This window comes from Solanum verrucosum, unplaced genomic scaffold, assembly GCF_900185275.1.
Source record: "Solanum verrucosum unplaced genomic scaffold, falcon-dt-bn FXZP01000255.1, whole genome shotgun sequence".
Lineage (NCBI taxonomy): Eukaryota > Viridiplantae > Streptophyta > Magnoliopsida > Solanales > Solanaceae > Solanum > Solanum verrucosum.
The window spans coordinates 2,251,940-2,271,365 of NW_026020006.1; the positions used below are offsets into that span (position 1 = coordinate 2,251,940).

At 35.5% G+C, this 19,426-nt stretch overlaps 1 protein-coding gene across 2 annotated transcripts; it reads right to left on the bottom strand.

Annotated features, from left to right (window-relative positions):
- Positions 1 to 136: 136 nt before the first annotated feature.
- On the bottom strand, positions 137 to 14,546 carry LOC125819675 (uncharacterized). 2 transcript variants are annotated; one of them, XM_049499141.1, is made up of 18 exons: positions 14,362 to 14,545; positions 13,884 to 13,956; positions 13,753 to 13,796; positions 12,421 to 12,463; positions 12,051 to 12,263; positions 11,880 to 11,954; positions 10,317 to 10,388; positions 9,759 to 9,803; positions 9,581 to 9,660; positions 9,413 to 9,477; positions 9,268 to 9,334; positions 9,077 to 9,190; positions 4,021 to 4,094; positions 3,300 to 3,397; positions 3,135 to 3,194; positions 2,956 to 3,024; positions 2,822 to 2,875; positions 137 to 400 (listed from the first exon to the last, which is right to left on the bottom strand). In XM_049499141.1, the coding sequence occupies exons 1-18, from the start codon at positions 14,457 to 14,459 to the stop codon at positions 344 to 346; spliced, it is 1,401 nt and encodes a 466-aa protein (XP_049355098.1). In that variant the 5' UTR covers positions 14,460 to 14,545; the 3' UTR covers positions 137 to 343. The 2 variants fall into 2 exon arrangements, 1 of the variants encoding a protein (XP_049355098.1); XR_007442466.1 differs by lacking the exons at positions 137 to 400; positions 2,822 to 2,875 and having other exon boundaries at positions 3,300 to 3,869; positions 14,362 to 14,546.
- Positions 14,547 to 19,426: the final 4,880 nt, after the last annotated feature.

The window sequence follows — 19,426 nt, forward strand, 5'->3', positions numbered from 1 at the left end:
TACAAGTGTCAGCTTGCTGCAACCTAACTATCACGAATATTTGTTATGATTTACGTTAATACGTATCCTCTCATCAACAATATGAAGAACTTCTATCAATACACAAGTTATAGGATTCTTGCAACAAAAGTAACAATTTTAAATTTGAATAGTCATTCATGCCATCTCCATTACATTGATCAAAGAAAACAAAATCTTGTCTAAATCTGTCACGCTAAAAATAATAGATTTATGAAAATCGCCCTCCTAGTCTTGAATATGCATGCCTTCAATAGGACTAAGTGAATCAACGTGAATTCATTGGTATTCCACAACACAGGGATGCAAACTATTTGTTGCTTAACTACAAAGTCGCCTTTGTTTTCTTACGCATTGTCCAGAAGGCAGCATAATATCGATTCTGCAATGAGAAGACCAAAGTTTAGTGTAGATGTATAGCAATTGCACATGCAACAAAATAGGAGGATTTATGTATGATCCAAGCCCATCTCATGAATTGTCTGTTTTGTCCCAACATGCTCCTCAGATCCAAACACACGCGTACCATGTGAAATGTGTCAGGTCTTCACTTTCATAAACTATTCGGATGTTGATTTGCCTAGAGTGTCATGTGCACTCACCCCTTCTTCACGTGCCTAAAGTTTCAGCCTGCTACTCCTTTTGGAGGAGTGCACATGACACCTTAAAGCGAACCTACATCAGATAAGGAGAAAAGCCTGAAGAGCTTTACAGGGAACCGTACAAGTTGGCATGGTATGCGCGTTTTTGGGCTCAATGATACCATAGTCCGAGAGATAAATTCATGGGGGATGTTGGGCAAAGGCATACAATATATAGCATGGGCTTGGGTCAGAATTTAAAGGAGAATATGAAGACCAAAACAAAAATTGTTAGCAATCAAAGGGAAGGAAAAGAGTAAAACAACACATATCTAATAATATCAAAATTGTTCTCAACTATACAAGAGAATTTGTCTGATTGCAATCTAAGAAATTGTGTCACTAAACCACCAGGGATCCTAGTACATAAAGCATGGATTTCAAACTATGAATTCAACCAAACTTCGCAGAATATGCCAACACTACTTCACGTGCTAGTTTAATTTACTGCAGTTTTGATATATAGTATTCGGAGTTCTCACATCTGTAAAATTTCATTTCACTAGAACTTAACGAGTGATGAATTTTAAAATATATAATGCGCTCCTTTAATTTACTGAAATATTGATATATAGCCTTTGAAAATTTCTCATTTTTGAAGTTTAGATTTCACTAGGAGTTAACGAGTGAAGGCCACTGTACTTTTGATCATGAATATATGATGCATTATTTGTTGAGCAATATATATGTACTGTACTTTTGATCATGAATATATGATGCATTATCTGTAAACAGGTACTCTTATATTGGTACTAGACAAACCAGCTGGTACACCAAGAGCTTACCAACCATGCTGTCAAGTGTCAACAATGCAACCCTCTGAGGCTCTGACCTAGTAATGGTTCATTTTGACTACTCAGTGGATTACACACAATTATAATAGAGCTGTCATTCACTGGTCGCTCCAAAAACATATCCTTAATGGCTTGACATTACCAACCGCTATAATTTTATTTTATTTTAAGAAAGGTCAAGTTTATTACCGACCGCTATAATTTGTAACTAGTAATTGATTGTTTACAGACTGGAATGGAGCAAAGACAAGAATGGAAAGTTCTCTGTCAACTCAGCATACAAGGAGCTGAATTCATCAGTGGTGAAGGAAAGAGATTGGTCTTGGAAGATGATTTGGAAGCCAAAGATTCCTTACAAAGTTAACTGTTTCACCTGGCTTTTGGCAAAAGAGGTAATCTTGACACAGGAAAACCTAAGTAAAAGGGGTCATCAATTAGTCGCTGAGTGTTTTCTATGTGGGGAACAACCTGAGACAATCAACCATCTTTTTTTGCATTGCAAGTGGACAAACCAACTATGGAGGATGTTTATATGCCTAAAAGGGATCAGATGGGTGAAACCTGGAAGCATAGCGGGTGTCCTAAGATGCTGGAATAAGGATGGCATGGTAAGTAAGAAGGAGGAGAGATGGAAGATTGTCCCGGCTTGTATATGGTGGTCAGTCTGGATTGAGAGGAATAGCGGGTGTCCCCAATTGCTTAGTGCTGGAAGCCCATAACAACTGTTTGGAATTGATACTCAATTGTTTGATTTACTGATTAATACAAGATAAATTTGTCAATTATTTTGTCCTTTGATCCTGCCCCCCACCAAACCCAAAAACAAATCCAGTCAAACATCGTATCAACATCATAATAATAATAATATGAACCAATCCATCCCCACTCAATAGGGGAGGGAGACACCTGCTTATAGAATGATTTCTAACTAAGGTACTCAATCAACATTGTATATAGTCAAGAGATTATGCAGAAAACTCTATGATCATGTTACTGTTGAAAGATGAAAGAATCATTGCAAATATAACATAAAATACTCTTAATGATCATGTCACCATAATTAACAATTCTAAATTTATTCGACTGACTTCATTGCGACCCAAACTAGCTCTGGTCAGGCCGAAAAGGCCGAGTGACCAGTATGCATTGGATTTAGTTACTGAAGTTTTTTTTTTTTGGGAGTTGCGGGGTCAAAAAAACAGGAACTCATGATTTTCAGGCTTTTCGTTGTGTGTTGGTCCATAGATTTTGTGGTATTTGTTCGATAGACTCTATTGGGCCTCAAACTTGGACATGGAACATGATTTAATCTTAACAGGAGAAAATGAGTATGAATACCACATAGCTACAAAAAGATGTAATACTTACTTGCATCATTGACCTAAGATTTGTAGTATATGTTGTCTCAATAGTTGATTCTTTCTGCATAAGAAAATGAAGCACTCAATCCTAACAAATATATGGTGCAAGCCATGACAACAATCTGACGAATCTGAGGATACCTCGAATATAAATCCATAATGAAGAGCGACCCTTTTCACATCCTCCAAGCTCAGATCAATAGACATTTCCTGGAATTTTTTAGGGTGGGGGAGAAGGAGCAGTAAAACAAGTATATCATCCACATTAAATACAAAATGTGCAGCTATTTTTTGGTTTTACATAGAGAGAGAGAGCCTACATCTTCTGGACTATACATATCTGCAAAATGATAAAGCAAGGGCCCCAGGTTTATCCAGACCTGCAAGGCAAGCAGATCATGCATCATAAAATAAATACACAAAAAGATGAACAAAATGATCAATTTTTTTTTGAAAAATATGTTAAGCTTAGCAATATTACTTACTCCACCATCTTTGAGGACTTTTGAGATAATCTCAATATACTCCACAATGTTATGGGCAGTGTCTAGGAAGAAACAAGTGACAACTGCATCCCAAACTCCTGCACATTAATATCTGATGAGGATAGCTTCTATCATAAAAAAAATGTTACGATTTAATGAATAACAATGACTAGAATATCTGCAGACGACACATGATGAGAACTTAGCAAATTGCATTTGAACCAGTCATGCAGCCTCCCCCCCTTCACACACACACAACCAAGAAAAAAACCAAATAGATGCAGGATAATTTTACTAGATAGCTGGTTATGGTGATCAATCTTAAGAAATGCATGCCTACAAAAGAAAGCAAAAAGCATATTATTTTCGCAACTAATTATATTTAGCATAAGACAAAAGGTCATGAACAGTGAACATGAGCGGTTTTAATGAGCTGAAAGATGAGGACAAAACTTAACTTTAGGGCCCATTAAGATGCAGGTACACATATACCCCAATTGCAGCTCTTATTTCCACAAGGTATAGATGAAATATCAAAATACATTATCCTTGTACGAGCTAAAATATAACCTAGGTCAGTATAAGAAGCATTAGATATTTTGTTTAAGGTCCTGAATCTAATGTACATATTCGTATATATTTCTACATAAAACATCACTGGATGGTTCCTCCGGATATTTTCTATCTCCTCAGACAAGAAAATGCCATCAAGCTACCATACCTGCTTGGCTTGGATCACTATAAACCTCAACAAAATCACCACCACACATGGAAAAGCCTTCAGTAATACCTGCACTGTTTCCAAAGTAATTGATTAGAAATGGGCCATATAGAAGCAAGCCAAGTGATACAAACCATTGAGTGAATTGCAGAACTAAAAACGGCCGGGTTCACAGAATGAGATGCGTATAACATACACTATTCTCACACACAGCGTAATTCAACTTACTGCATCTAGCAACGATATACCAAGCAAAATTTTACTTTATGAAAACCAAGAAGAAGACTTGAGATATGGAATTAAATGATGACATCATAAGATCTAGTCAACTTCGGTAGGAGTTTCACTAAGGGGGACTTTAAAATTGCAAAATCTGTGCAAACAAAGACTAATTTGTATTTTTCTTTTGAGAATATGCATCATTTCGGATCAGAGGTTTTTTTAATAACTAACTCCTTTACTCTTATAGCACTTCCTCCAACCTAATCCTGCACTTTGCACAACAAAGTTATGCTTGAACTAAATCATTTACTCTAGTACAACAAAGAGGCTTCCAGATTGGCAGCAAGGGCAGCTCCATCTCCTCCTTCCTTTGTCTTTGTCTATTGCTCATCATCTACCTTCTTTACGAACTCGTTGACACTGGAACACCCGCCATGAAGGTCAATCCAAAGGGGGAAAGGAAGTGTTAATTAATAGCACATTGTTAAGCATTCTCACATATTTCATGTCCTTGTTACACACTCTTGTCACTGTTTCAGGGAAGTTGGAAAGCGTTCAGAGGAATTTTCTGTGAAACAGCTCAAGTAGGGAAAGAAAGTTTCACTCGATAATTGGGACTTGGGAGCACTATCACCGCATTAAAGTGTTGGTTGGAGTTCCACTTAAGGATCTAAGGGTCTTTAACATGGCACTATTGAGAAAGTGGTTATGGAGATTTGGGGTAGAGCTGAACATTTTTTGGAGGGAGGTGTATGGGGTTTTGAAAGGGGTGGAGGATTAAAAGTACCCCACTCTTTACAGGTGCGAGCTATGGAGGAATATCTTGAAAGGATAAGAAGAGTCCAATGGGAACATACCATTTAGAGTGAATGATGAGAATGGTGTGAGTTTATGGGGACAGGTGATGAGGAATAACTTTTTTTTAGAAACTGGCAATGTTAAGGGTTAGATTAGTAAGTCATGTATCCTAATATGTATAGACATTCTTGGCAAAAGATGTCGATCTAACGGCTGGATAAAGGGGACGTGGAAAGCTAGACGTTATTGAGGGTGTTGTTGTAATGGAGAGGAGGAAAGAAAGGTTGTGAAATTTGAAAATTGGAGAGGAAGGAAAAAACCTAGTAAAGGGAAAAGATAGCATTACCCCTGGATTAGTGAATAAGGGTGGAAGAATAGAATGAACAGGTTTACTAATCCTAAAGGGTTGAATCACAAGGAAAAGAATCTCTCGAGAAAACCAAACAAATGGGAAAGCTACTGCTTTGACGGAGATCGAGCAATACACAAAGTAAAGGATGCCAAGAAGTTAGATTCGAGCCGGGAACTTTGCCAAAGAGCTGAATCCTGTTCTCTAGAGCTGGGGAAGCAGCAAAACGACAGAAGTTGAGACCCAGAAACTTCAGTAAAGTGGTAAGAGATTGAGTAACAGCCTTTAGCAACTAATTCACCAATCCACACTCTACTATCAAGAGTATAATAATACCACCATTGTGACCTTGAACTTCTTTAACTCCATATTTCATCCACTACATACTCATATTGTTTGGTAATAAGATCCCCCTATTTTTCTATTTTGGTCTCCTGAAAAAAAAAGATATCTGTCTTCTAGTTCTGCATTAAATTCTTAATAAGATTTCTTTTTGGTAATTTGTTACGTCCCCTAACATTCCAAGATAAAAGATTAACTTTCATTGATAAGTCAAGCTTAAGCTGAGGGTCTCCCGGAAACAGCCTCTCTACCTCCACGAGGTAGTGGCAAGGTCTGCGTACACTCTACCCTCCCCAGACCCCACCTAGTGGGATTTCACTGGGTATGTTGTTGTTTTGTTGTTGATAAGTCAAGCTTAAAATCTTCCCCTTGCTTCTCACCCCTTCCACCTCTTTATTGAGTTCTGATTGCAAATTCTTTAATTCATTTTTGGCAGTCTCCTTGCTCCTTGGTCTTTTATTTTACTGTGTTCTCCTTGCTTCTCCATGATCTATTTCCTTTCGTCAAGTTCACTGAGTAAGACTAGTGTCTCTTCCTCGCAACCTTCAAAAGCAGCTCCATAAGTGTTGCTCAGATCCAGAATAGGAGTTCACCCAATTGGAGGCCCCAACTTCAGCCTCGAGAGATTCCTGTGCCTGCATGACCACTGGCTCTGCTTTTTAGACTTGCATAAGTTGCAAATTTGTGCCATCTTGTTCTGCATGGATTGATGGTCCATCTTATACTCAACAATTCTCATGGCATCAGCATCCTTCGACTTTTCAGTCTCTTGGGGTTCCTTATTGCTTCCTGGTGGTTATGAAAAAGAGAAGAAGGAGAAGATTATGTGGCTTAATTCATGGTGGCTGATTCCCAGGTTGCAAAGCTTTCTAAGAATTTCTTTGCGGTTTCTTTCAGAGTCGAGAATAACGTCTGTGAGAGGCAGACCTATTTTCCATGGAGTTCTTTTTAAAAAAAACTGGTAAAGTTGTATTCCTCAGCATTAAGGACATGCTGGAGACCTCCAAAAAGTTGTTAGGAACAGCCTAAATTATTTACAAAGAACCTAAGGCTGTTCAGCTTATTCTATACAAATTTCTTTACACCAAAATAAAATGCAGCAATACAATTTCCTTTAACTTTCTGGATGCTGTTAACTTTGTTTTCAAAACATCTTCCATTCCTCTCCCTCCAAATTGTCCACCAGATACATGACGGAATTAGTCTCCACCATTTCTTCTTACTCTTACTACCCCCTCCCCTAATCCAACAGCTTAGAAGGTCTGATGCATGCTCAGGCATAGTCCATTTGATCTCTGTTAGGCAGAGAACAAGGACCATAGCTGAGAGGTGAATTTACAGTAAAGAAAGATATGACTACTTGTCTCTCCTTTCTCACAGCATAGGAAGCACCTGGATGCAATGTGAAACTTTCTTCTCTGAAGTCTCTCATGAGTGAGGCATGCTTTTCTGACAACTAACCAAGTAAAGCACTTAACCTTTGTTGGTGCCATATTTCCATGGAGAACTCCTATTTTCCATGGAGTTCTGTTCATTAAATGGAGCCTCATGTGGCTCATTAAAGTCTAAATTGAAGTTTTTGCTTATTCGGTCTCCTTTGGGGCCAAACAATGAGTTGGGTAACATTGTGTTCAACAACTCCTGACAATGGTGTCCACCACTGAATCTTGACGGGTAAATTCTTCCCAGGCCATTGGCCCTTCATGAATTTGTTCAATGGTACAATGGTGTCCACCAGTGAAACTTGACAGGTAAATTCAGCACCATTCCCCTTCATGATTTGTTCAACAGTAACTCTAAAAAAGCAAACTCAAAGAGAAAGGTGCCATCTCCCATCTCATATATGTTCAAGCCATGAGCTTGCTAGAGCTGGACGATCGCCTGATTGCTGAGAGGATGGAGATCTCCAAGGTGTTCATGGGAATGGGTTCCCCCCTCATCAATGTCTTGCCATCAATGACTTCTTGGTTAGACCATTTAAGGCTTGTGAGAGACTCTGTATATGGGAAATCGTTCATTGTTAAACTCAATCTTAGTCCTACAGCATTGATTGGAGGTCCCTGACTGTTTAAAAATCTGCCAACCTTGTCGTCTAGAGAATCCCATCCTGCATTAAAAGCCGCTTCCAGAATGACAAGGACTGATCTTTTCCTTCATGTAATGTAAAATTCTGATGTACTGACCAAGGCTATTGAAATTTCTAGAGAAAAATGTCTCGGGAAAGTTGTCTTTCTTCTTCCACCTTCTCACAAAATTCCTTGAACCCTCAATGCTTCGTGTAATATCTGGACAATCCTCCATGGTGTCTCTGTTAAAAGAGACTCTCCTGATGAAATCCTCGATTCTCTTAGTCCAACCAAACCATGACTATGTTGTATCGGACGATCTAACAATATCGAAGGACTTAAACCAACTGCAAAATAAATGCAATCCTCCATCTGGAAAAGAAAGGGAGAAGAGAGAAAGAAAAGAGAATGACACTGGTTTAGGAGAATGGGGGATCCAGAGTGGGAGAAGATGGTCGTGACCAAGAGACATCTAGAAGAGAAAGAAAACTGGAACGAAGAGTTCTGGGTTATGGCGGAAATCGGGTGGGAGTGTTTTCTGATGGGTAAAGGGTCAGTTTGATATTTTTTGTTAGAAACAGAATCTCCGGCAAAGGGGAAGTGGTCGGAAAAATCTTTTAAGGAGAGAGAAGGTTGGAAAAAGGTTCTGGGTTATATCAGAAAACTGGTTTGGTTGATCCGAGAGATTTTTAGAGAAGAGAGGAAGTTGGAATAGGATTTCTTAAGACCTACCTCCGGATTTGGGCCTGGGAGCATTTCTCATACAGATGTTTTTCTTTCTGTTGAGAACCATTAACACCTCATACTTGAATTGTTTATAGAAGAAAGCTACAATAACCAACTAAATGCAGAGACATTGACTCATAGAATTCATTTAACTACTTTAAAAAAATTAAAAGGAGATGGAGGGTGGGGTGAGGGGGAACCTATTCTAGCTCCTAAATATTCCAGTTTGGACCCTGCTATGCCTCAAAATTCTGATACTTAAAACTCATGTGAAACAAAACCAAAATCTAATCTCGACTTTATTGCGGCATATTATTGCCAGCCTGCTATTAGCAATACAGACCGCTAAAAATGGTGTCATTAGTTAGCCTTCACCATGCCACCACATTCACAGATCTAATAATATCCAATATCAGATAATTTCACAAGTTGAACCCACAATGGTTATGTGAAGTCTTCAAATCATTACCAATAAAGGAGAAATTCATTTGATAAGCATGATATGATGAGAGCAGTAGAACACACAAGATGCTATACACAAGATGATGGATACCTAGCCGGATGAATATCTGGAACAGAGACGGGACGAAGCTGATCATTGTCTGACACCGAATTGCAATTGCTGTGTATCCATGGAAAGATTGTCCATTCACCAGCAGCTTGAGTACTATAGATGTAACAAAGGTAGCAAGGTCAGAACCACAGATCTACATTCTTTAGGAAATGGCTGACCTAAGAACTTACTGATTAAGAATAAAACTGGAGCAGATCATCATGTAGTATGAGAATTCGTTTCCTTGGCTAGCAAAACCTGTTTTCAAGGTTCAATATTGGTTAAACAAGGCTCTTAACCAGACTATGGAAAGATTCCAACTCTAGGCTAACCTACCAAGACATGAAATTTCTAGTGCAAGTCTTCCAAGTCCAGCGCCAGGAACCAAACAGGCTGGAGGACTACTCAAGAAGAACTAAGATTTTAGTATTTTCCAGTTGACAACAAAAATAACGCATAGCCTAAGAGTAAAGGCAATCGAAACTGCAAAAGGAAGTGACGAACTTTTCATTAGATCGATTAGGAAATAGGCGTTCAAGCTCTTCCAGAATGGGCCTATAACACTGATCACGTTCTTTTTGACCCTGTACAACAAAGACGAAATAGCATTGATCTTCATTTTCTTATTTTCTTAGATAGTTTACTTGACAGAAAGTATAAGCCAATAAAGAACTATGTCTACCTCGTTGGCCCAATCTCTTACAATGTTTCTGATGATACAACGAACCTGGAACAAAAATTAAACAAACTATTCAAAAAGCACACAACAAAGAAAAAGACAATTTAGCTAAAACAATGAACAACAGAGCAATTTTGCCTCAATACTAATCTAGTTGACAGAAATATGAATCCTCTATATCCATTCCACTCCATTAGGGATTCCTTCCAATAATAATTTTAACGAAAATTATATAACATATTTAGAGTACATCCTGACATGAGAATGGAATTTCACTGATTTCTAATTACTCTGACTTTTTTAGGTACGACGTGTACAAAATAAATTTTGTAGCTGAGAAGAGATGTTTCTTTCCTCCCCACATGGCTAGAAGTAGATACACAAGAATTAATTATAACTCCCACATGATGAACCAACTTTCCTGAACAAGCAGAAACAGGAAATAGGTGCAACTTTACTGCAGTAAATATAACCAGTTTAATAGCTCACTCTCCTGTATGCACCCTCTGGGACAGGTACTTAACATATTTCAAACAGCACTACAAAAAAACAACAAGATACCTTATCCACATCAACCAGTGGAACATGCAGCTGCAAAGATGGGTCCAACCATTCCGGAGGTGATGAGGATACCTGAAACCGCAGATGGTAAGGAAATAAGTATTGGCATATCAAATTAACTACCTCAAGAGTAGGTCGTCATTAGAAGGAAGCCAAAGGACAAAGTTATACAAGAGAGAGGAAAGGAGGATAATACTGTTCCTTTTTCCTTTAGGTGGTTCATCATGTGCAATAAGAAAGAGAACAATAATGGTACTTAGTCTTTCCAACCAAATTACCAAACATCAATTCAGAACCTTTACAAACTATGTATGAGTACCTATTTCTTATGGTGTGGGTCTTTTCCCAAGAAACCACTCAGATCAATTAGGGGTCATTTGGTAGCTGGATAAGAAACAAGTTATCCATGTATTAATTTCCGTATAACTTATACGAAGTTTGGTAGATAGATAGGAAATAAGTTATACATGTATTAAATTAATATGATGTTTGGTTGACAATTTAAAAACCCACATAATTAATATATGTATAAGTTGTGAGGAAATCTATGTATTATTTTATGCAGGATAGAATGTGAAATAACTAATACCTGCATAAAATAATGCATAGATTCACTCATAACTAATCCTCATATTACTAATACTTCGATAACTCTATCCAGCTACCAAATGACCATTTATTGTGTCTATTTAACTAACAGAAGCTAATCGAGATCGAGATCGAGAGCTTTCGTATCACACAACTCCTGTGATGATTTTCTTCACTTGAAAGGATTTTGTACTTATTTATGTTGATTCCTATAGTCCATAGAGGATAGAAAATTCATTCATTACAATTATCTAGTTAGCACTAGACAACCATCCCCTCTCATTAAAAAAGAGGGAATGGATTGACCATTGTGGTTACAACAACAACGTACTCGGTGTAATCATATAAATGGGGTTTAGAGGGTGGTGTGTACTTTGACCTTACCCCTACATTGTGAAGGTAGAGAGGTTGTTTCCAATATACTTTCGGCTCAAGTAAAGCATTTCAAAGCATGTATGAAAAGGGAATACAGTAGTGAAGAAATCATGATGAAAATAAAGGACAAAAGAACAGTAGCAACAACAAATAATACGATAACCTAAGCAAAGAAAATAATAGTAATGATAAAATTGAAGAATAAGATAATAGGAGAGTAATAATAATATTATTAATACTGAAAATTAGACAACACTCGACTACCTACTAACCCTCTACCCTATTCCTCGACCTCCATATCCTCCTATCTAGGGTCATGTCCCCAGTAAACTACAGATATGCCATGTCTTGTGATTAGATTTTTATTCTTTTTATCACCCACCTGGGTTTTTGATAAGGTCCCACCTGGTGTAATTCTCCTACTCAAAACTCATAGATAACATATCTTTGAGCCCTCTTTCTTTAATGAAAGAGTGGCAGGAAAGCTTTACATATGAAATTTCAACCTTCCTTAGAGGTGTTCAGGGTGTATGTGCATTTTTTTTGTATGTGTGTGGGGGAGAGAGAGGGGGGATTGGAAGTTTCAGGTAGGTGTTTTACCTTTCCATTGCAACAAGCAGAAGCATATAACGTGTCCTGGTTTGGAAGGCTCTTACAATCATCAACCTCTTGCTCCTGTTGTCATCTACAAAGGTCAACTCCATAGTAAAATTAAAATAAAAGAAACAAGGTAATCACCAGATATCAGAAACTTCATAGAAGTAAGGAGACCTTATTAAATGGTGCCGGGTACTTCCCATTGCAGGTCTCTTTAGAGCTCGGTTCAGCCAAGCAGTGGCAATCTACTCCACCACTAGTTGACGTTGACTCACATAAGCAAAGGTTCCTTGATCTAGAAAAGTGATGACTACCTGACACATCATCTAGATGTTGGTTTTCACGAATATCAACATCCTGACTCATATCAAGAGGGGGCTCAAACATCTGCAAGTTAACAATTGGACCTCAACTTATTGTATCATACAACCAAGCTGGTCTTTCTACATTTAAGCCCATGAAATGGCAGAAATTAATGATACCCCAATAGGATGGAAATAACAAATGGATACAAGAAAAAAGATGTTAAAGAGCCTCTCATCACCTTTAGCATCTCAAATATGAAATATGAATTTTCAGTGATGCACCTGCACCACAGAAAGAATGATTGGTTTGGATCACAAAAAGACATCTAGAGAGTTAGGAAGTGTTTCGACCATTGCAATTCTTACATATTAGAAGACAAAGTTGTTGGTGTAGGACCATATGTAATATTATATTAGAAAAGTGAGAACAAAATTTAGCTGAAATGCAAAGGGATTCTTGGCACACATGCACATTTAAATGTAGACATGGTTCATCCCCGGTGGGATGACTTGGTGGTTGAGGCATTAGTGTTATAACATCCCAGGTTCAAACTCCAACTGGAACACGGAGTGTCAGTCCATCTACTATTGCCCTAGTGAGCAGGTTTACCCCACACTTGTGCTTGAGGGGAATAGGAGGTTCATTGCACTAGCAAGGTGAATGCAAATTAATCCAGACACTGTCATCAAAATGAAAAAGAAAGAGCCAGCATGGCTTTTGAGAGCATCAGAAAGCTGACTTTCTATCAACAAACCCCAACTATATTTAAGTAGGATGACAAAATTCTTGCTAACTTCTCAGCCCCACACCACTAACATGCTCATACTATGTGATCAGATTGTCAGATTCATGGTTTATGGAGTGCAGTAGCATAAAATTTAATAGGGTTGAACTTAAATTGAGTCATATAACTAGAGTATGTGGTCAAATAATTCACTCTTTGGCTCTTTGCTAAAATAAGAATGGTTTGTAGTATATCCTTATTTCATGTTGGTTAAGAAATGGATCTTGGGCCTAACTCAACCCCAAAAGTTAGTTCATAGGATGAGAATTGTCCAAGTCCATATAAGAAGATCAATTACCCATACCATATCCAAAGTGGGACTCTTAACACTCCCCCAACGCTCAAACCTCGTTGATTGGAGCATGGACAATATAATATAGGGGCCCAACATCGGTGAACAAAGAATTGAGATGGGTTTGGCCCTGACACCATGTTAAGGAATCGATTTTGAGCCTAACTCAACCCCAAAAAACTAGCTTGTAGGGTGAGGATCCCCCAAGTCTTTGGGGAAAAGGTTTCTCTGAAAGACATGGAAAATTACATTTCTAGGAAGTAGTTCTGCTCACATCATCAACAGCTATATGCATAGCTAGTCTCACAGCTAAAACAGGTTAGCTATGTTAGGTTACATTTCATCACAAATTTTGCAATAATAATAGAAGATTCTAGGAGTTCGGCAAGCACAAATTTTTCAAATGTTTTGAAGGAAATGGAATTAAGTTCATTGCATATAAAGTTCCAACTAATCCTAATTAGCAGTATAGTCAGTTGATCATATAAATGTACCATCTCAGTTTCTGAAACTTCGACGGAAGGTGAGACAATAGGGCCTGCAGAGCACATAGCACAAGTATCATAAGGTTACTACAGAAATGAAAGTATCATGCACCAAAATATCTATCAGGGACAACAAACACCTTATGATGCGGCGGTAGTTTTGTAAGAGACCTTTCCCATCTTTTCACATCCTCTTCTGCAGCTTCAGGATAACTGTACAGAAAGTCACACAAGTAATCAGAATATATATTTCAAAATAGTATTATTCCAAGCGAATAACCTTTGTTTAGTCATATTTATCTATTACCAAACCAAATGCAACCAAAGAAAAGAGTAGCTCTCAGACATAGGTTTACGAACAACTGAGGCTTAGTGTTATACAAGAGCAAATTAATAAGTAAGATTACTACATGAATCATCTCCTCTGTATCAGGTCCATATAGTTCCAGCATTGAACAATAAGATTAATTTATACTATAATAATAAGTTAATGCACATGGGAAAGGGAGGAAAAACGATTGGAAGCTTGATGATTATTAAAATTTATGAATAAATTAATACAACTAACTGTAGAATTGGGGGAAATGGGGTGAGGAATTGAAGAGAGTGTGTGTGTACTTGAGGTAGGCGCTGATGATACGACGGAGGGATTTGACTTCTAGAGCTTCTTCAAACTCCCTGCGCTGAAGTTCGTCGGCCGATTCGATTTCCGACATTGCCGGAGACGGTGAACTCTCTCAATGTGGACTCTGCCGGAGACGGTGAACTAATTGTGCCAAAAGAGGAGAAAATGACAAAAATGGTGTTTCAAGTTAGGTTTATTTATTAATTAATAATCACCAATTTTGTTTTTTTTGTTCCTTAAATATATAAATGAGATCCTTTAAATTTATCAAAAAATTAATACTACTTCTTATTTAATATTTATATTTATATTCATATTCATTATATAAATTTGACCCAAGAAAAATCAATAAAATCTTAATCACTTTTTTTAAAAAAAATATACGACACAAAGAGCTACACTAAAAACTAAAAGATAGAATATAATAATAATAATATATATATACCTTAAATGTTGCACTAAACGCTACATCTTAAAATATGAGTTCTTACTAAAAATAAAATAATTATAATTTTGTCAAATTATGATATTTGACGGAGATTAAGGGCCCATTTGGCCATGCGATATGATTTCATAATATAAAATCATGATATGGTATCATGAGATGAAATTGAAGTTTTGTTTGGACATGCGATATGAAATTTTTGTGTTGTATATTTTCTCATAAACATAAAAATTTCATAAGTTGTAAAACTATTAAAATAGCCCCAATTGTTTATTCAATCTTATCAAATAAACAAAAATTTATAAAATCGCATAATAAATTATTACAAAGTTATTTGTTCTCCACTTAAGTAATTGTTTCATCTAACTTTAATTTAATAAAAAAAAATTGAACATAAATTGTAGTGTACTAGTCTTTAATATAATACTCCCACATAGTACGGACAATTTTCTCACGTTGAACTTGCATTTCTCGATCATGTGACCGAGAAGACGAACCAACATTGTTACTTTGAGCCATTTGTTGGTCAATATCATCCGCAACTATATTTGCATGCTCATAGAGTATAAATATTTCATCAGTACTTTGGTATTCTTGCAAATAATTATGTAACATTGCACAAGCTATGACAATTTTCACTTGTGTATCAATATCATAATGGTTCATGTCTTGTTTCAGTATTCTAAATCTATTTTTCCAAGCTACAAAAGTCCGTTCAATCACATTGCGCAGAGATGAATGCCTATAATTAAACAGTTCTATGGGATTTTGAGGCTCTCTTTTCAGTAATCTTGCAAATGATAGCGTAGTCCTTTGTATGGAGCTAAAAATCCTTTTGTGTTTCGAAAACCAACATCAACAACATAATATTTATCTACCAACAAACATTTTATAAAGAATTACTAAAAGCATATGTGACGTAAATGCGACAATTTTGTGTACATAAATAATATTTATTCTAAGGATGTAATTTAAAGTTATCATATGGCGGAAATGGAAATTATGACGTTGGTTCAACAAGTGCATTCTCAAATACTTTACTATCATGTGCAGTACCTTCCCAACCAGCAGCAACAAATGTAAATCGCATATCAAAATCACAAGCACATAAGACATTTTGTGATGTTCTTCCTTTGCGATTACGATATGCTTGTTGCACCGCTTTAGGAACCTCCCCTTCTATATATGTTCCATCAATCACACCAACACAATCCTATCAAATAAAAAATACATCAATATTAGTTTAGTGAACATAAAATAAATTGGAAGCATTATAGAATGCACTTCATAAAAATAATGTTTGTAAGAGTAATAAAAATAGTGCTTCAAAGACAATGCAAAGTCATAAAATAAATATTATCTCTTTAAACAAAGTTGATAGGAAATATGTAACTAAATACTAATAACTTACACATAAAATATAAATGTGCGCTTATTAAGGCCATAAAATAAATTTATTATTCAACAATCGATTGGTGTAAGTTAAAGTGACTATATGTTGGTGAGAATAATAAATTTTATGTCAGTGAGAATAATAAATTTTAAAAAGTAATGATGTGATTATAAATTTTATGTCAGTGAGAATAATAAATTTTAAAAAGTAATGATGTGATTATAAATTTTATTTACATATGAAATAAATGGTTAGTAGATATAAATGTGGGGTTGTTTTAACAAAATATAAACTCGTGGATCAATTTTTGTATTAAAATATCTCAAATCATGATATGAAATTCCCATATAATTCCATATCATGATTTTTGGAGAATACGGAATCACCATATCATGAGATGAAATCAACGTAAAATCGCATGTCCAAACGTTGATTCCATCTCACGATACTATATCGTGATATGGTATCGAATGGCCAAACGCCTACTAAGAGTACTAAATTTTGATAAATTTAGAAAATCAAAATTGTTAATTAGATACTTAAGAATTTTTTGAATTTATCCTTGGACCATTTTATTTAGATGGTTATATAGTAAATGAAAAAATAAATAATAGATCTAATTTATCAATAGCCCCATTAATTTTACTTTAAAGTCTTCAATTGAGGTAGATTCCAATTGAATACATTATGTTTAAATGTTTTTTGTTTTACTTTTCTGGAACGTGTTAACAAATGTTATATAATAATTTCTTTTTCAGTTAGACACTTGAAAATATAGAATTGTTATCTAAATAATTATATAGAAGAGATAGCTAGGAAAAAAAGAACCAACATATATATAATTTCTTTGGATAAGTATCCATAAGATTAAATATTATATATTTTTTAACCTTGAGTAATTTGCATGTATACTTAATAATTAATTTAAATAATAATTATTAAAATCATGTTTTTAATAGTGAGAAACTCGCTTAATTATCTCAGATAATTTACCAACTAAAGATATTCAAATTCAATGAATTTAAAAGGCAACATTGATGTATTTTGCTTGTGTTATATGATGTATCAGTATATACTTTTTATAGTATATTTATGATATGATAATGAATTTATGTCAATGACGAGTGTGTACATTTGATACATATATTTATTATTATATTAAGATTTAATAATATTCATTTTATGTAACTAACTTATTTTGATATCCTCATAAAATTATAATAAAATTGATATAATATTTGACAATTCTCACCCAACACGAGGAAATTTATTGACGGATATATGCCAAAATAATATTATAGTTTGTGACATTATTAATCTTAAGTATAAATAATGAACATTTAATTATTAATCTTGACTCTAGTTTTTATTTTTTAGGCAATTTACCGTAATCGGTATATTTTATTATAAAAATGCTAATTGCTAGCATTTCATTCTTGATATGCATATTTGGCAAATCATATGAATATAATTGTTAATGGTTATCCTATTCAGTTTGGTCAATAAATGAAAAGATTGTGTCCCTCGAACGTCTTAATGTAATTTTCGTTTTTGATTCAAATATCTTATTCTAATTTTTTATTTTGCATATAATTAATTATTCTTTAGGATTTTATAACAAAAGTATTATTGTATCACTTTTTTTAGGAACAATCTTAATTAAGATGATCTTGTTTTGAACACTTTGTGATAATCTTCTCACTATGTAATAGCTCGCAAATCACATAAGAGATGTCAATCTCATTAGGCAAAAATTCGATGTAACGAGCTCATTACTAAGTAGCAAATGAAGGCTGAATTCGATCTCAGGTCTCCCACATGGGAGACTCATCTCCTAACCACTCATCCATGTCCTTACGGGCGGATGGCTTTGTCTTTCATACATACAAACAACTAGATAAATAAATAAAAAATCTCTTTAAGCTCTAAAATATATTATAAATATTTATAGTAGTTTAGAGCTTATTTATAAATTTTAAGTAATGATAGTTTAGGCAACTTTCACCGTAGCTCGGATAATTTCATTCCCAAATTTATTTCTCCTAGTTATCTCATACACCTTTTTCAATAATCTCATGTCTGATGCACTTATCTTATAGACATGAGAGTTCTTGATTGACCAATATTCTACCCCATATAACATAGACGATTTAGTCACCACTCTATAGAACTTACCTTTAAGAATTGACTGGACATTCTTGTCACACACAACAACGTATGCCAACCTTCATTTCATCCATCCCTATAACACCCCAACCCGCTAGTGATATTGTCCGTTTTGGGCCTAGACTCACATAACTTTAAGATGCATCACTAGTGAGTAAGGCTTGCTTACTTATATACCAACATCCCTCTTGTGTTTTACCGATATAAAACTTGTTATGTTAAGTTTGGGTGTCACAATCCTGTCCTAATTTGATATGTGACATCCACTTTAATCTCCCCATTGCCTTAGATAACTGATCTTTGGTACTTGAAACTTATTCTCTTGGGAATGACCTAGTGTCAAGTGTCACGTCCACGTCCGCTTCATGGGACATGTCCCCGAATTTGCATTCTAAGTACTTAGTTTTGGTCCTGACCAACTTGAAACCTTTTGATTCTAGGATATGTCTCTAAACCTCCAATATCTCATATATGTCGCTTTATGTCTCATCAATAAGTAATATATTATCTGGAGATAACATGCACCATAACACTTCCTTTTTAATGCATCACGTTAAAATATCCATCCTCAAAATAGATAAAAATGGACTAAAACCATATCCACAAATGAAAAGTGTTATAAGTAACCTCCCACACTTCTAATATGAATCTCAACACCATCATATATATCTTTAATTATCCTAATGCGCTTCATGCACACCTTTATTAACATTCAGACATTTCTATAAATTTCGTACGAAGACTTTGTATCTCCTTAGAATGTTTCAAATAACAATACTCCATAAAGCTATGTTAAAAGCTAAAACGAATGTGTAGTGTATTACTCTTTTTTGAATATTGCCTACATATTTGAACAAATAATAATACATATATACTAAACTATTGTTTTTCGATTTTCCGCCCGATGTCCAATCACATTGATGTTCGATTAAATCCAGATTCACGTCGGGAAGTCTCACTTTGGAGGTAAAACGTTTCTAACAAAGGAGACTCCGTATCTAAGGAACTCGATATGAGACCTTTGGTTAAGGATGACTGAGTACTTACCACTTCA

Excerpts from the sequence above, each read along its gene's own strand:
- LOC125819675 (XM_049499141.1), bottom strand. The coding sequence starts at position 14,459 with ATGTCGGAAATCGAATCGGCCGACGAACTTCAGCGCAGGGAGTTTGAA. Across the intron at positions 9,191-9,267 it reads TCCAGTTTTATTCTTAATCA|TACTCAAGCTGCTGGTGAAT; the intron begins GTAAGTTCTTAG and ends TTACATCTATAG. Across the intron at positions 3,025-3,134 it reads ATATGTATAGTCCAGAAGAT|GAAATGTCTATTGATCTGAG; the intron begins GTAGGCTCTCTC and ends AAAAAATTCCAG.